The 17,774-nt window shown below is 39.0% G+C and overlaps 1 protein-coding gene across 1 annotated transcript in view; it reads left to right on the top strand.

Annotated features, from left to right (window-relative positions):
- Window positions 1-17,774, top strand: part of LOC135776750 (solute carrier family 22 member 4-like) — a 65,901-nt gene that overhangs the window by 11,687 nt on the left and 36,440 nt on the right. Inside the window, exons 3-4 of the mRNA XM_065287651.1 lie at window positions 15,809-15,963; window positions 17,288-17,459. Of these exons, the coding sequence (XP_065143723.1) occupies window positions 15,809-15,963; window positions 17,288-17,459 (327 nt within the window). The remainder of the gene's footprint in view (window positions 1-15,808; window positions 15,964-17,287; window positions 17,460-17,774) is intronic.

The following is a 17,774-nucleotide window of genomic DNA, read 5'->3' as shown; positions in this document are numbered from 1 at the left end:
GGGATCCCCCGAAATCACCATAATACGGCGCAGCTGCGTGAGTCACTTGGGGAAGTTTGATCGCGTTGGATGTGTGCTGCGGATACCAGTTGGGTTGTGAGTCGTTCTGGTGCTGAAACACGTTGCTGTGATACTTCTGGGATCTGTGAAGAGAGAAGAAACACTGTTCAAAGTCAAGTAAGAGTATCTTGTAATTGAAACGTACCCATCGGCACCTTGTGTTGTTGTTGTCTACACAAAGGATTGGTGTGATAGCTACATCAGCCGCCGAGCAGCAGAGGAGTAGTTGAGGAGGGACCAAGGGAACCTGGGCGTTCTTACGTACGTTTCATATAACAACTAATGTGTGATAAATCCTGTCTTTCGTCTAGATCTTCGCCTGCCTAGGGAAGAGGACGTGCGGTCATTGGCCGTTTGGAGTTCATTCAGCGGGACGTAACGTGTCGGCCCCGGCCGTGAGTCCGTCAAAGCCCCTCGCCTCTTGCTGCATTGGACAGTTGCGGTGATGTATGGATTTCAGTTCTGAACTTACCTTCTCACGAGCTAAAGCTAACTTACCCAGCAACGACCCACAGCCCTAGAAAACCTGTAAAGTAAAGAAGATACTTGCCTTCCCACGAGCTTAAGCTAACTTACCCAGCAACAACCCACAGCCTTAGGAAAACCTGTAAAGTAAAGAAGATACTTGCCTTCCCACGAGCTAAAGCTAACTTATCCAGCAACGACCCATAGCCTTAGAGAACCTGTAAAGCAAGGAAGATACTTACCTTCTCACGAGCTGAAGCTAACTTACCCAGCGACGACCCCTAGCCCTAGAAAACCTGCAAAGAAAGGAAGAAGGCATAGTGTGAGCGATCCAACGAAGAACTTACTTGTTGTTTATTCTGCCCTCAGGAGGAACGAGGTGTAACAGTATGACATCAACGGCTAGGATGAGCCCAACGTGGGCAGTAGCAAGCATATTCGCGCACAGTATCTGCTGGTATTAACATATAATGCTCGATGGCCAAGATAGCTGGCGTTGAAAGTACAAGGATGAAGTGAAAACGCGGCTCCATACTTAGACATCAGCAGTAAGCTGTACTGGCAATGCGGTACAAACTGTGAATCGGCATCGTATAGTGTGACTGCCCAATTAGAAACTAGTGTTGCTTTCGTCAACGAAAAGTATGACGAAATATAGTCGTCAACGAACCTTTTTCACGTGACGAAAACGAGACGAGACGTAACGAAAATGCTGGTCATGTGACGATGACTATAATAAAATGTATAATGCAATATTGTTGACGAATAAAAACGAGACTAAAAGTGGTTTACAAAATAAAAACTAAGCTAAAATGTCTCTTCATTTTCGTTGACCAAAACGAGACGAGACGAAATGTTATAACATTATTTCGTCTTTTACCCATCTCAGCATCTCCGCGCCCCCACCACCTGACTGCAGGTGATCACGTGTGTTGTTGGCGCTGCGTAGATCAATCAAAACATGAAAGTACCGCGAGAGTGAGTAGAAAGTATGCGGAGCAGTCTGCTCTCGCGATGCTTTGATATCATACGCCTCCATTTGCACGTTAATGGGCATTTCAAACAGTGTATGCGGCAACCGCGAGACATGCGGAAAGCGGAGAAACGGGGGCGGTTACAGAGGTGAAGCGGAGTTGGTCCACAAGCCTTGCTCGTGCACCTAAGATCCTCTCCCTTTTACGGACACGACTCTTCATGGCAGTTGCTGTTGAAGATAAACACATTTCCACTAAATGCTGCACAAAACGCTTCCACTACATGAGAAAAGCTGTAGCCGCGCGGCGATTCTGACCGGGAAGATGCAGCATTCTGGCTCCAAATGTAAAAGAAAAGTCCAAAATAAATCCCGTGCATCACTTTCAGGTCAGTTCAACAAGCCTGTTAAAATCTATAGCTTTGATTGCTGACACCACCAGTATAACAATGTACAAATTTATATCATGTAACAGTTGTTTAAATTACATTGTGCTGCGTTGCGTTTTGAAACATTGTAAATATATCTATGCTAAAGACATTCGTTGTTTTGTATATGCTTAATAACTACACTTATTTATCATTTAAATAAACAAAACATACTTCGCTGAATACTTGAGTATTAAATCAATCAAACACCTGTACTGTTGAGAACATAACCATACATACCAACTTTGCTTTTCTTAATAGACATCTGATGTTTTCTTAAAGCTGACTTTTAATTTACTTACAAGAAAAACATTTTGTAATTCTCCAAAATTGCTTGGATTTATACTGACATTTAAGATCAGCTTTGTCACATTAGATTAAGCCAAAGTCCATTAGGTACACTGGTGGTAACGTACAGATGCAGAAATATAAACTATAATAATATATAATTACATATGTATGATTGTAGTTTGTGCTGCTGTCAAAATACAATTATAAATGTTAACAATAGCATATTTCTATTCTCACACATACTATAGTTGTGTGTGACCCATTTGACCACCGCTATGCTAGTGTGGCGGTAATGTGCTGCCCTCCCTTAGCAGCTATTGATCCAGTGAACCTAGCTGGATCCCAGCAGCTGACTGCTTAGTTGGAGCAGGGAAATTTCTTAGAATGAGCTGGGCAGGTCACAGCAATCGTTTACGAAAGCCACAGCCCATCTCTGAAGCATAAAGAGTTGCTCTAACAGCAATGTCAGAGCGGAGTGCTTAGATAAATGTATAACACTCATACCGGGCACAGCTCACATCAGCTAGATGGGAAGGTAGAATGCAACCGTCTACGCTCTAACTGCACTGAGGGTGGTTTAGGCACATAGTCCCACATAGTGATTCGGCCTCTTCTCTCACTTAAGATAATTAATTGTGCCCGGCCACTGCGCGCCCAAGGCACAAGCATGAAACGCAGCGATAGCTGCATGAAAACCAGACATGTATAAGGTACTAGGGACCCAGACTTCTATAAAAGAACAAGTGCTATATCAAAAAAGTGATTTGAGTAGAAGTTGAAGTGCTCTTTAAACACTACACTTAAGTGGAAGTACTAAAGTATTAAACATGCAAGAAGTTTTTTTTTTAAATATACTACTCAAGTACTGAAACTAATAGTACAAGTATTGTGTAATGTAGTTATTAAAAACAGTCAAAAGTTTGAATATATTATAGTTTATATTATACATATGTTTAAGCTGAAGGACACTCAGAATTCCTTTGGTTGTAGCAGCAGTACAAGGACAGGAATGTTCAGAATATTTTAACTGATATGGCGATAGATAATTCAGTAATAATGGAATATTAGTGGATATAATGGTAATAATGTATTTAGGTTTCCTTCTTTCACCTACACTCGCCCTTTCTCGCACATTTTGTCTCTCTCTCTCGCGCGCATAAGGCTCAGTCTCTTTCGCGCATTTTGGCTCTCCTTCTCTCTAGCGTGCACAGACACAGCCTCTTTCACACATTTTGTCTTTCTCTCGCCCGTACAGACTCGGCTTCTTTCGTGAATTTTGTCTCTCTTTCTTTCTCTCTCTCTCTCTCTCTCTCTCTCTCTCTCTCTCTCTTGTGTGCACAGACTCAGTCACTCTCGCGCACTTTGGCTCTCTCTTCGCTTCACATTTGTCCACAACCGCGGCTCATATTTGTGAGTAAGAATGAGAGAGGGGTCTGCCCTACACTATCTCAGATTGGTTTAGACCACGATGTGTGTGTGTTTCTAATGTGTATCACCGCTCTGGCAGTGATAATGTGGGTTTGGAATGATTCGTAACATTTTTATAACAAGTGTAACGAGTAGCGATGCAGCACATAAAAAATTATCGGAGTAAAGGTATTAAACTCATAAAACAGATATAGCCTTTTAGTACTTAAGTACAGTGGTAAAGTAGTTCTACTTCGTTACTATACATCTTCAATGAAAACGCTTGGGGTAAACAGCCCGCATTTCCTTCATCTGCTTACTGCTGCAAAGATAGAACGTTCGACATGTGACAGTGCACCAGGTCGTAGTCATTGCTTCACACCATTACAGGCCCTGCATAAAGAGGGGCATCTAGTAGGAAGGGCTTGCTGTCCTTACTGATTTCGCGTGTATAAGCAGCAAAACCCAATTGGGGCAACACATAACCGCTGGCACTTGGCCGAGCACAACGTGTTACATACAGAGCGCAACCGGGATCAGGACAAAGCTCATACTTTTCCACCCATCATGTACCGATTTGTTATGTCCAGGGTGCGATTTGCCGGGGTTATGCGTGGGATTTCCCCCTTTCTGGTCAATGTATCCCTGCCTCGGCTTAATTATTTTTATCCCCGGTGGGGATAAATGTATCCCTCCTCAAAGTGATCAGTGCTACTACACTAGTGGCAAGACGAATCACAAAACTTATCATCGGATCCGTGGTTTGATTAAAGTCAATTTTATTTTAAAATGCGCTACCTTGGCTTGCTCTGATATAGCTGCCGCGCAGCCTCTCTGTATTCACCACTCTGCAGACTTGCTCAATGTCCCGCCCACGGCGCTATCTGATTGGTTACACACCCGGTTACACCTCACGAGTAATAGCCTATCAAAACTTGTGGATCTGTGTGTCAAACGAAGGAAGGCAGCATTCAGCAGCATATTATTCAGCATATTAATAAAGCATGAATAAACATCACAATCTGATTATCTGTTTATGATGACAAGGAGAGTTAGTGTTCCAGTCACACCACGGAGAATGGCCGAAGTTACATATATGATAAACGCCAATAAGGCGTTTAGCGTGGCGCGGGCGCGTCCAGTTCGTGACTAACGTAATGCATCTGGCTTTTCTATCATTTCACTTTAGCACAGTATCGCAGTGTAACTTAAAGTTAACGTTATTACTTTAAAAGCAACACTACAACTGTTTCTACTGTAATGGTTTAACTTTGCAATCAATCCGTTGTTCAGCAAAGGCTAGTCTAGAGAAGTAGCCTATTAACCGAAGTAAAGTGCTGTAATGTGAACTGTCAATGCGATAGAATAATAAAATCCGAAATGGACCACCCACTGTCATCGCTAGCCTTCTGATACAAATAGTTTTGTCATTCATAAATAAGTGTTTTGACATGAGTGGCAATGGCATTATCCGTGGTACTGGGAGGGGGATTTAATTCTTGCATGTTTTCTCGTTGTGCATGATCACAGTTCATATGTGTGCGGAAAGATAAGCTATTAGAGTAAAAATATTGCGTTACGCTGCTTCATGAGTTAAAAAGAAAAAAGATTTTACAATTCCTGCAAATGCAGTGATGAAGTTCATGTTCTCATGATTTATTTCTATGAATTAAAATGTTTTGAAATGTGCTGTGGACAGAGACGCATTCATTTTTTTCTCTTTCGCGGAGGTTATGTTTTGAAAGACGATGTCCTGTAGCTCAGGCACGGCCCCACTTTTCAACAGGCCCACCTAAAACTTTTTTTTTTTTTTTAAACTACTTTTACTATATTCTAATTTTGTCAAGAACTATAAAAAAATTGTCAATAAGCCTAATTTCTGCTAAATAGTCTACATGTTCAGTTTTAAAACCATTATAAAAAGCTGGTAATATTTTGGTGTTTCTGCGCAAGTTCAGCAGACAGTGAGGTTCAGGTTTGTTCTGATCAGAGCTCGTGAGCGGAGAGCGCATTTCTGAATAGCCTATTAGAAATATTTTAATTAGAAATATTTAAAAAATTAATATTATAATGGATTTTTGTTAGGTCGGAAATTTCTCTCTCGTATTGCTCCTCATAACCACTGAAACCAGTTGAACCAAAAGTCAAATTATTATGGACGGAAGTTAAAAGTTGTGTGTACAAAATGACTCATCACGAAATATGGTGGGTACGCGTGCACCGTCACCGAAATTGGTGCCTGTGAAAACATCCCCCCTCTGTTTTTTTCACAAATCGCACCCTGGTTATGTCCAAACCAATCTCAAACAGTCTAAAGTCCTTAACAGCCCTTAAGTCTGTGTCGCATATACGGCTGCCGAGACATGAGCTATTTAATAAAGAACAGGCACAAATTGCTGTCTGGTAGGGCCACAGGGGTTGTGTCTCAGACACGCACTGATGGCCGACCAGTCAAACCTGTCACAGCTCACCGCCTTGAGTGGCCGGATGCAGGATACAAGTGCAGATTCTACTCCATGCACCTGGGACATTTCTGTAACGAATGGCAGCGCACAGGATTCCAGTTACATATTGTGTGGTGTAAAGCAACGGTGTGTGTTACACAGAGCCATGGAAGAACAGAGCTTGGTTCTGCAATAGCACAGAGTGAGGAGATACACTCCTTATACGCTAGAACAGGTAGTAACCACTCGCCTTAAAAAAGTGATGCACCGGAAATGTCATCAAGCCTGATTTATTTAAGTTAACAAAGTCATAAGCATATTACAACAATTTATGATTAACTAACAATAATAATCAACTTTAATTGTTAATATGTAAGGGAAAATTCACGGCTACCAATGCATTAAAGGATTTTAATGTACCACGTAGAGGCGAAGAACCACCCGACGCGTAGCAGAGGCCTCTGCGGAGTGCATTAAAATCCTATAATGCATGGCTAGCCATGGATTATCCCGCTTATACCGCGGTTATTTGACAAGTTAAAAACAAGTTAAAGTTGTAACTGATGATTACAGTGTAATTTCTTAACAGACGGGTAAAAATGAGGGTTATTTTCTTAATTTACGGCTCGTTAGTTCTAGCACTCCACCGCTTTAAATAAAGTAGAGCCATCAGATTGCTTTTATTTTAATAAATTATCACATTTATTTAAATTCATTATTAAAAGAGAGAGACCGAGAACTAAAAGAGAAGGATCAGAGAGAGAGAAAGAGAAAGCGCGAGAGAGAGAGATGCGTGCGCGAGTTACTAGTGTGCATCTCTTCTTTAAAGTCTACGACTAAATGAGATCAATGCAAAAAAGACAACTCAATGGCCAGTTAACACTTTAAGTGAGTTTTTGCGCCATAGACAAAAAACAATTGTGATTTTGTGATCTACTCTGCTTCTCTTTTAAATGAGACATTGCAGGAGGTTTATGCCTCTGTTCAGTCTACCGCTGGACGCGAATACAGTGTTGCAAGTTTGATGCGTCTCAAAGCAGGTAAAGACGACATTACTTGACTTTAAAGTCCTTATCACTTATGATGTTGTATTTTGTAATGTGATGGTTTATACGTGCAACACTGTTCGCATCCAGAGGTAGACTGAGCAGAGGCATAAAACTCCCGCAATGTCTCATTTAAAATAGAAGCAGTGTCATGGGCTTGCCAGACCTTTTGTACTAATTCAGGTCTGAGTACATTTGGCAAGACCATGACAGTACTATGTTCTGTCTGGGGACACGTGGAGTTATATTGTGTATGTGGCTTCCACGTGTTCCCAGTGTCTTGTCGCTGTCATGGTCTTGCCAGACCTTTGGGTGAGATTCAGGCACTGATCTATATAAATGACTGGATTGCGCATGACGTCACACTTGTGAAGCCACCGCGCCGCCATGTTGGTATACCCAAACGTTCTATTAAACCAATGGACGTTATCAGATTTTAATGATAAAACATCACTTTACTCGTCTTCGTTTTTATATGTGAAGTTACCCTGTACATTATTACAACACAAACGTCCAAAGCATGTAAATAGTTATTTACTGAAAGTTGTACATTTTGCGTTTTAATCAGTTATTATACATTCATCTTTATGACAGTATCAGATCAGCAGACAGACCGCAGCATATAAACGTGTCAATAAACGTGCTCATTCTGAAATCTAAATAAATAATCATGCTTTGTACCGTATGTGCATGCAATAATTTGCTAGTTTTGTAATTATATTATCTAAACTTACAAGTTACAGTACCTAAACTTATTTAGAGAAATAACGCTGGCCGTCACAGTGTAGCTGAATGTCAAACAAAACTTTATTTATACCCGTGTCATTAACAAATGCAACAGACACACTCACCTTAACGGTTTTTTATAAATCCATTATCCTGCCCGATTAAAACATAAACATTGCAAATAACACCATAATTAACAAATAATTAACGTACACATATCCTAAAAATAAACATTGTGTAACTGATACGCTGTAAAGGGGGTAAATTTTGATCATGATTTTGAATGGAAGTCAACGACGCTCTCTGCTGGTTGGGTATACCAAGATGGCGGCACGAACTCTGCGCTGGCTTCACCTCACGCAGTTACATCAAGCGTTCTATGCGCAATCCAGTCATTTATATAGATCAGTGGATTCAGGTCTGATTTCAGAGGGCAAGATCATGTAAGCATTGTGTTTTGTGTGGGGACACGTGTAGTCACATCATGTGTTGGTGTCACGTGTTCCCAGTGTCTTGTCACTTTTACCCGACTCCCTTATGTAATCTTGTCTTGAGTAATTAATTATGTTCACCTGTTCCCCATTTGTGTTGTGTCTTTATAATGCCCTCTCGTTCTCTGTCGTGTGCTCGTTCGTTCGTCGAGATTCTGTGTGTTTAGTTCCCGTCATCCGGGTTGCCTGAATCACATTCTCAGAGTCTTTGGTTATTTTGTATCTCGTGTTTGTTCCTGGTTTTGTGTTACTGCATCTGTGTTCATCACCTGTTTTACCCCCACGTGGGTTTTTGTGTTTGTTTATTAAATAAACCTTCAGTTTATTTTGTACTTTCGTCTGCGTTTGGGTTCTCCCTTTATTTGTGCCGTGACAAGCAGAGTAACGTTTGGTCTCGAAATCACAATGATTCTGTCTTTGGTGCAAAGACTCACGGAAAGTGTTGTCTTTTTCGTATTGAGCTCATCTTTGTCGTAGACTTTAAAGAAAAGACACACACTGGGAACTCGCGCACGCATCTCTCTCTCTCTCTCTCTCATTTATCTTTTCTAGCTCTGCCGGTGTCAATTCTTTGTGCCGCTTTTTGTCATTCAACGTCTTCTCCAAGTCTTCTATTTTGTCTCGTGCCTGAGCCCATTTCTCAAATTGACATATTCACCATACAAATTAAACGATATGCAAAAATCATCAACTTTATAATTGTTCATATTCTGAAACGAGACAGTGTTTAATACATATACAGCCTACAAATGAGACCTCATGAGGGCGCTATTTCGTTTGAGAAATGGCCAACATTTCCCAGACTCGTGCATTGTTTCTGTATTTGTTCATGTTGTGGGAATTTGCAGCGCATTAATGTATTTGTTTGTGCTGCGAGTATCTGCAGCGCATGTGTTGTCAAACAGATGAAGATGTTTTCTTAATTGTCTGGTGTTTTTTCAATTTGCATGAGTTTTCCTTTGCTGCAGTGCAGTGACTCCTGTTGGCCACCGTAGCAACCAGTGAAAAAAGTTAGTCTAGAGCCCTGTACAAGGAACTTGTGAGCGTGAACCCTCCTTCCATAGGAGTGAATAAAAAATGTTTGTGCTTCGCGTCAGTGCACATGCACCAACAGGCAGTGGTCAAATTGTAAAAAATAATCAAGGTGTGGTCAGGTTTTCTTCTTGAGATGGAGTGGTTGTCCTGCAGCTTATTAAAATGTTTAATATTAAAATTATAAAATGTATCTGCAAAATATAAGGTGAGTCAAGTGGAATGGATTTGCGGCAGTCAAGGCTGTAGCTAAAATGTGGAACGGAGTTTAATGTATTAGAGCGTTCCTATCTAGTGGAATGGATTTGACTGACGGCGCTCTGACAAATAAGAGAAAAATAGAGTGAGTCCAATATCATTGTTCTTAAAGTGGTCTTATAATGGTTCAGACACCCATGTACAAATTCAATGTGTGGAATCTGTACACTCTAAGAAAGGATGTGTTAATTTTAACACATTACACATTGTTTTGTGTTATTTAATTTGACATATTTTGTGTTATTTTAACACTGTGTATGTGTCATTTGTGTTAAAATAAATAAAATGACGACACAAAATGTGTTGCTCCAGTAATAACAGAGATTTGTGTAGTCAGGTACACATTAAATGTGTTGTGCTTAACTAGACACAAAATGTGTTGTTTTAATACAACCGTTTTAAGAGTGTACCACATTAAATTGCATAGCATCATATTTTTTCATTGCATTGGACCGCACTGCATCGTAAAGGGGTGAATTGTATTGCATCGGTAGCTGCTTCATACACAGCAAAAACACCAGTGTTAAATGTACACTGCTGGTGTATTTATGTGTACCACCATGTCTGGTGGTACCCATATTAACACCAGCAGTGTACATTTAACACTGGTGATTTTGCTGTTTGTATCTTTTATGTGTTGTATCGTAGGCTACATTTACATTTAGTCACTTTTGTCCAAAGCGATTTACAAGTGAGGTAAACAATAGAAGCAATTATAGCAACACAAGAACAGCAATACATAAGTGCACTGGAAATAGTCTCATTAAGTCCAACATAATAAACATAGCCATGGGTTGGTTACTACAATTTTTTGAAGAATGTAAAGACAAAGAAAAAGGAAAAAATAGAGAAAGATAGTAAGTCTTATATTAGGAAGTGAGGTAATGGCGGAAGAGATTCTTAGATTTTAGATGATGGTTTTTAGACGATTCTTAAAGACAGCTACAGAGTCAGCAGATCGTGTCACGACCGGCAGATCATTCCACAGTTGTGCAACAGCTCCTGAGAAGGTACGCGTTAATGTTTTTTCACCTTTTTTAAATGGCACCACAAGCCGTTGCTCGGTGACAGAGCGTAGGGTTCGAGAGGGTACATTAGGCTGTATAAAGCCCTTTTCACACAGACATTCCGGAAAATGCATCCTGGAATTTTCCATGATTTGCCGGCATCTGCAAGGTCCCGGAAAGACACGTGACCTGTTTGAAGTCCTGCCCTCTCTTCTACGCAGCCTCTGAAGCTTGAATATTATTTATTATTTCTCTCTCCAGAAACCACTCGCATGCATTTTTGTTTATGATAAGACTATAAAGGAGCGTGTGACGCGCCGCTCTATGCTGGTGAATGATTTTAAAGGTCACGTTCTTCCTGATCCCATTTTTTAAACCCTAGTTAGCGTGTAATGTTGCAATAATAGCATAAATAATACCTGTAAAATGATAAAGCTCAAAGTTCACTGCCAGGCGATATATTTTCTTTAATAGAATTTGCCTTTTAAAGCCTACAACATACGGACGGTTTGGATGACAGCCCTCTATTTCCTGCTATAATGACGTCAGTAAAACAGTTCGTTGACTAAACCCCGCCCACAGGAATAGTCAGTCACCAGCTTTGGCTCAAACGTCTCTGCGTCATTGTTTATGCGTCTCATTTATAATTTCCTGATAACTGCTTCAATCTAGTTTGCGACATTTTTCGTGGTGAATGTTTATATGCATGTTATCTCTCGTTTTAAGGAGCTGAACCATAACTTTTGTTGTGATGACGCGCGCTTTAAATTTGATGCAAGCTGCTATACTGTAGGACGCCAGTGTAACTTGACAAAGAGAGGAGTGACGTGCACCCTCTTTGGCTCATTGAAGACCACTCTTGCTGCTGCGTTCTGAATCATCTGTGGGGGTTTGGTCGTGCAGGCTGAAAGTCCAGCCAGTAGCGCATTGCAGTAGTCCAGCCTGGACAGGACAATAGCTTGGACTAGGACCTGCGTAGCGTGCTCATTTAGGAAAGGTCTAATTTTCACTTTTGTCCTATAAGTGAAAGGATGAATCTACAAGAGCAAGCGGTGCTGGCAACATGCTCCGTGAAGCTAAGCTGATCGAGATGAGTATTGCATCGGCCTCAGTTATGGAGATGCCCATTCCTAGTGCTTTGCCTCTTAGTAGGAAGGCCGAATCATCTTGCTGGCCATTTTGTAGGGTTTTTAGTGCAACATCTCCAAGAATGTCTTTACATTTAAATGTTAATCTCAAAGCAAAAACATCTGGCACGCCAAATAAAAACTCTACTTCACTCTTTGACAGTAGATGGTGCTCCAGGGTTACCCTTATACACAGTAGTAGTGCACGCTTTTAAACAGCGCTTTATTATCCATTATCCTGAGATAAGACGACAATAAAATGCCATTGAGTCTTTTCTTAAGACATTTCAATTCAGAAACACATGTATTTAACAGCTCTGCCTTTATAAAACAGACCGACTTAAAAAACATAAAACTGAGCAAAAAACTTTCGGTTGCCCATACAAAAGTTAAAAAACGGTTATATTACACTTAAAAGAAAAACAATTTTTGCCACAAAATCGATTGTTTTGCTACAAAAACTGTGGTTAAACCAATATGGCAATCAATACGCCATGAAAGTAACATTATACTACTACACAGACAAGATGAATTTTCGTAAGGGACCAAGTTGTTGGTGTTATTTGGTATTAAAATACATTTTTAGTTGTTTTCTACCTTTTTATGATGGCTTAAAAGCACGTTTTGGTATCTTGGTAATCAAGGGAACAGGTGTAACGGCAAAAAATAGACAACAGCATTTTTGTTCACATTTTTGTAGAAAATGTGGATGATATTTTACTATGTAGTTACTATTTTAATATTACCGTACCTCTCTTCTGTCAGCAGTGGCACGTTGAAATTTTAAATGCCTTGTGACGTGAGGCCGATTTTAACCCAACTGGCTGGGTTGTTATAGAAATAACCCAATACACACTAAGAATAACCCAACAGAATGACCCAATATGTTTAACCCATTTGTTGGGTAAAACAAATAACCCAAAGTTTTTTACAGTGTGGATATAACTACGGTAATTGTAGTTTAATAAAATAGTGTATGTTATTGGCAACAAATCAATAATTAACTAGGTAATAATTGTATTTACTAGCTGCTGACCTAAGATCAGCTTAGGTTGCCTGAAGAAAATCTCTTAGTTTTATCTTGATTAAAACGCTTTAATGAGAACTTAAGAGTTCTCGGCTTAAACAAATGCCCACAAACATGAATAGACTGAAGTAACAATGTAAAGAAGAGTTGGCCAAAACTCTGTGAGGGACCAAGCGTGCTGCACAAGCCCTGAAAAGTGAAGCCAAAACGTCTTGATCACCCCCCAGTGACTGGTCCTAGTATAGGTCATAAACCCCGCCTCCCCAGGTTATTCAATGGGACTTCAAACCAACTAAACAATTTAATTACACTTCAATTATCTTTTTTCCGAAGCTGGTTTCTAGTTTTTATCACGCTGATGTAAATTCAAGTGTTTGTTTTTAAAATAAGTTTGTTTTTAGTTAGTTATTTAATGCTATAAAAACGGTTTTGTCACGTAATGATTGACAGCTGTGATATTCGCATTGTGCGAGTGCGGGGCCTTAATTTCGCGGCTTTACTTCCTGCTCACTATTGTGCAGGCCTGGTCCCGAAATCAGCTTCACTTTTCACCAATAGAAGTGAGCGAACGGGCCATCGTCCATCTTTTTTTACAGTCTATGTGAGGGACTGATAAAATCATACCAAAAACCATAACTTTATATGTAACTGCTGCAGTAGGTGCTTGTTACACCTAAGTTGAATTATTTGGCCATCATGGAAAAGATATGTTGACACAAAAAACACAGCACATTGCCAAAATAAACAAAACAAAACAAAAAAAACGGCTACATACATACATACTGTACATACATAAATACATACATACATACATACAGTGAAGCATGAAAAAATGTGCAACATTTTTGTCAAGTCAACATATATTTTTATGTTACTTTAACATTAAAAATTAAGTTAAACAATTTCTACTTCATTTTATAAGTTATGTCAACTTTGTTAACAGAGAGTCTTTGGTTTGAGACTCACACCCAGCATCTGAGGTGCCCTTGAGGAAGGCACCTGTCCCTCATTCTTCCTGGGTGTTGCAGTGATAGCTTCCCACTGCCCCAGGTGTATGAGTGTGTTCAATACTCACTAAATGGGTTAAATGCAAAGCTCACATTCCAGGTATATGGTTACCATACATTAGTCATTATGACATTTTCCCTTTAGTCAGTTTTGGCCCAAAATCTTGCATGGGATTCCAGTGTTGTTCCTGGAGGCACCTGTCCTTCATATTTTAGTTCCAACTCACCTGCCTCTACTTACAAGGTAAACCTGAACAACTTGATTAGCAGGTTCAGTTTTGTTTGATTGGGGTTAGAATAAAATCTGCAGGACAGGTGACCTTCAGGAAGAGGGTTAAAGACCAATGCATGACAACCACCCGAAGCACACCTCTAATGGCTCCACTAAAACAAGACAAAAGTTTTAAAATGGCCCAGCTAGAGTCCTGGGGCCTTATTAATAAAGCGTGCATATGCACAAAACGGGGCTGAAAACATGTGCCACTTCCCAACGCAAAGTTTGTGATCTATAAAAATAAGCAAATCTTGACGGGAGAATGTGCACACCTGTAAGTAAACTCTGACCCATGCATATGCACATTCAGGAGACAATTAAGGGTAATCGGCGACACAGATGGTGAGGTGGTGAACTAAAATCAGAAAGTAAATATGACAAGAACGATTATAAGTATTGATGCCACATTTAATTTTACTCCATATCATAAGTTAGATTCACGTTATCATGACGATGAAATCCAGCAGTGTTATAATGAGTGATAGTTGTTTCATATAAATCTTGTAAAGTCTGATATTCATTCAAAATTAATTTTAAATATTTAAAAAGTGCTGTTTCACCATCACAATGGCCACTACTGGAGACTGCATGAAATACAGGATAGCAACAAATACCCCTCAATTAGATAACTGCAGAACACAGTGTAAATAACAAAATATTTTCTCTTAATAATTATACCTTTTATCATCAAATGTCAATAGAGGTGGGCGATATGTAACAATCCATGTGACATTCCTGAAGCAATGTGCCTTCTGTTCGGACTGATTAATGCTTTACATCTGAATTAACCAAAGTCACTGAAGTACACATTTAAATTTCCATACAGATTCACATTTTGGTGACTATAATGAGTGTATCTGTTGAAAATGTGACAAACATATGAGTTTACTGTTATAGGGGCAGTTTCGTAGACAGGGCAGACTAAAATGCATGTTTGAGCTACTTTAATTTCAAAACACCTTGTACTGACATATTTTAAATATATTGGTGCCATTGTTTTGTTTCAAGATATATACCAGTATAGTTTTTTTGTAAGGTTTGTTTTAAAAACTTTTTAAATGTCCTAAAATAACTAAGGCCTAGTCCTGGATTAATCTTCAATTTCACTTTTAAATGGCACATTTTTAAAGAAATGTATTTGGTTTTTTTAATTAAAGTATTATTCTTGCATTTTATAATTGAATGAAATGTTAATATGCTGATATGTTATATTTAACTTTAAATGTTAATATACACAAATAAAGCTGCTGAAGTGGGAAACACCCTGTTTTTTCTAAGTGTTAACTTAAGAAAATAACTAAACAAATAGAAAATTTGAGGTTAGTCTATGTACCTCTTAATTTAGCTGTACTCTAATGTTTAAGTTAATTAAATAAAAAGACCACATTAGGGCAACTCTAGAAGTAACAAAGTTATTTTCGCAATTACTCAATTAAACTAAATTTTTTGGCGTTCACTATTTTTGGCTTTTGTGGGTACATAGACTGTAAGTAAGGATCCTATGCACAGTTTTATAAATGAAGACCCAGATCTGTGGGGTGACCTCCACTTTAATAGACAGGTTGCAATTTCACAGTAAAGGTGGAAAAGGTTCAAACATGATTAATGCTGGTTTCCTTTCATTTATACATCATAAATACCTGCCGCTCTTAGAATGTATAGACTTTATATCTGCTATACAACATCATGTTTATTGGAAAACATTTAATGATCTTTCATGTTGCAATTTTGCTCTTGGTTTTCAGGTTTGGCAGGAAAATTGTGCTCTTTGTTACCATGGGGATTCAGACAGCATTTACCCTAATTCAAGTCTTCTCACCATCTTGGTTGATCTTCTGTCTGTTGTTTTTCATCATTGGAATGGGAGAAATTTCTAACTATGTGTCAGCATTTGTTTTAGGTACATGCTTTTGATATAATGTGATTTTAAGTGTATGTGTCATATTAGTATTTAATGTACTTAAAACTGATCTTTAAATTGTTGTGTTAGGTGTTAAAGGTAGGGTATCACATTTTGAAAAATGCTAACAGTAGCCGCCTAGCAATGAAATCACGATCCCACCATCCTGTCAATTGTCATCCAAAGTCACGCCTATTTCAAAACATATGAACACGCACAGATCAGACGGTCACATCTTATGTCTCGTGTCATTCACCAGTGAGAAAACTTTGCAGTACAAACTGAATAACATTACCAAAATAACCAACATAAACAACATGTTTACATCAGAATTAGTTAAAGCACACTTTCGGATGTGTAGACGTAGTAACTATATCATTAAACTTATCCGTAAACGAATACAAATTTCATAAGCAACACAATGTTTCATCAAAGTAGAATATCTGAATCCATCTCAATACAAACATATGGCGTACCTACCTTACTAAAATAAACAGTGCAACGACCCTTTCAGACCCTTTGCCTCCTGCAGCTGTTTGCATCTCGTGGTAAAGCAGTAAAGTTACCAATGTTCATTTGGGTTTTTGCTCTTTGCTGATCCAGGCAGTTTTTGCTGTTGTTGTTATAAAAGATGTCTTTGGTTTTGTGGCTCCTGTGCAAGTTGTCAATTCAGCAGAAAAGTTTGCCATTCTCGCTGTTTACAGACAAGAAGTGAGCGTGAGCGCACATGAACGCGCCGATGACGTATGGTGTCTGCGTGGACTAGCGGCGGGGTGGCATTCAAATTACGCTTACGGATGAGAGACAAAAAAGGCAATGTTCGTTCGAACCAAGATACCAAGATTTAAACAACTTAACATACTGATTGCTATCAGGATGTAAGGAGACTTTTAACCAGCATAACTAAAAATGTTTCAGGATCAAATGTGTTACCCTACCTTTAAGTGAAACAGTGTTTGTATATAACAATATTATTATACATGTACATGTGCAATTTACAATTGGCATGAGTTTACATTTGATCTATGAAACAAAACTTAATGTTGAAGGAATAGTTTACCCAGAAAGAAACTCATCATCATTTACTGACCCTTTTGACCCTTACCATTTACTTGACCCTTGAGTCAAGTTAGCCCAGCCGTTTTCTGTCCTAATTTACCCAGCTGTTGGGCTAAAAACAACCCAATTTTAAAATTTCAGGCTCAAAGCACCATTAAGCAAAACTCATTTGATGTTAAGGTGAGTAAATGATGAGAGAACTTTCATTTTTGGGTGAACTTCTCCTTGAAGTTTGTTCATTTTTTACAAAATGTTTTTTCTACAGGAACGGAGATATTCAGTGGATCCGTTCGGGGCATGTTCTCCACTCTTGGTGTGTGCTTTTTCTTCTCAGTTGGGTATATGATACTCCCATTGGCTGCATACTTCCTACGAGACTGGAGAATGCTACTTACTGTTCTTACCATTCCTGGTTTCTTCTACATACCCCTTTGGTGGTAGGTGTAAGCTTTGGGCAAATGGTTAATGTTTACTTCTTAATGTCATTCTAGTAGTGATGGGAAGTTCGGATCATTTTTCTGATTCGGATCTTTGATTCTCGTTCATCAAAATGAACGAATCTTTTTTTGAGTCATTTCGTTCTTTTGGTTCATTTAAAATATGATTACCTATAATTTCACAAATTACCCCAAAATAACCACTTATTCAAACAAATATGACATTTCTAACAAGTTATGAGAAATAAAAATCCTTATTTCATTATTTCTTGACACAAGCTCTGAAACATACACAAGAGATAGAAATTATTAGCT

This window comes from Paramisgurnus dabryanus, chromosome 18 (genome assembly GCF_030506205.2).
Source record: "Paramisgurnus dabryanus chromosome 18, PD_genome_1.1, whole genome shotgun sequence".
NCBI classification, from domain to species: domain Eukaryota; kingdom Metazoa; phylum Chordata; class Actinopteri; order Cypriniformes; family Cobitidae; genus Paramisgurnus; species Paramisgurnus dabryanus.
Note: the sequence above shows the minus strand (reverse complement) of the source record. Positions and strands in the feature narration are given on the sequence as shown.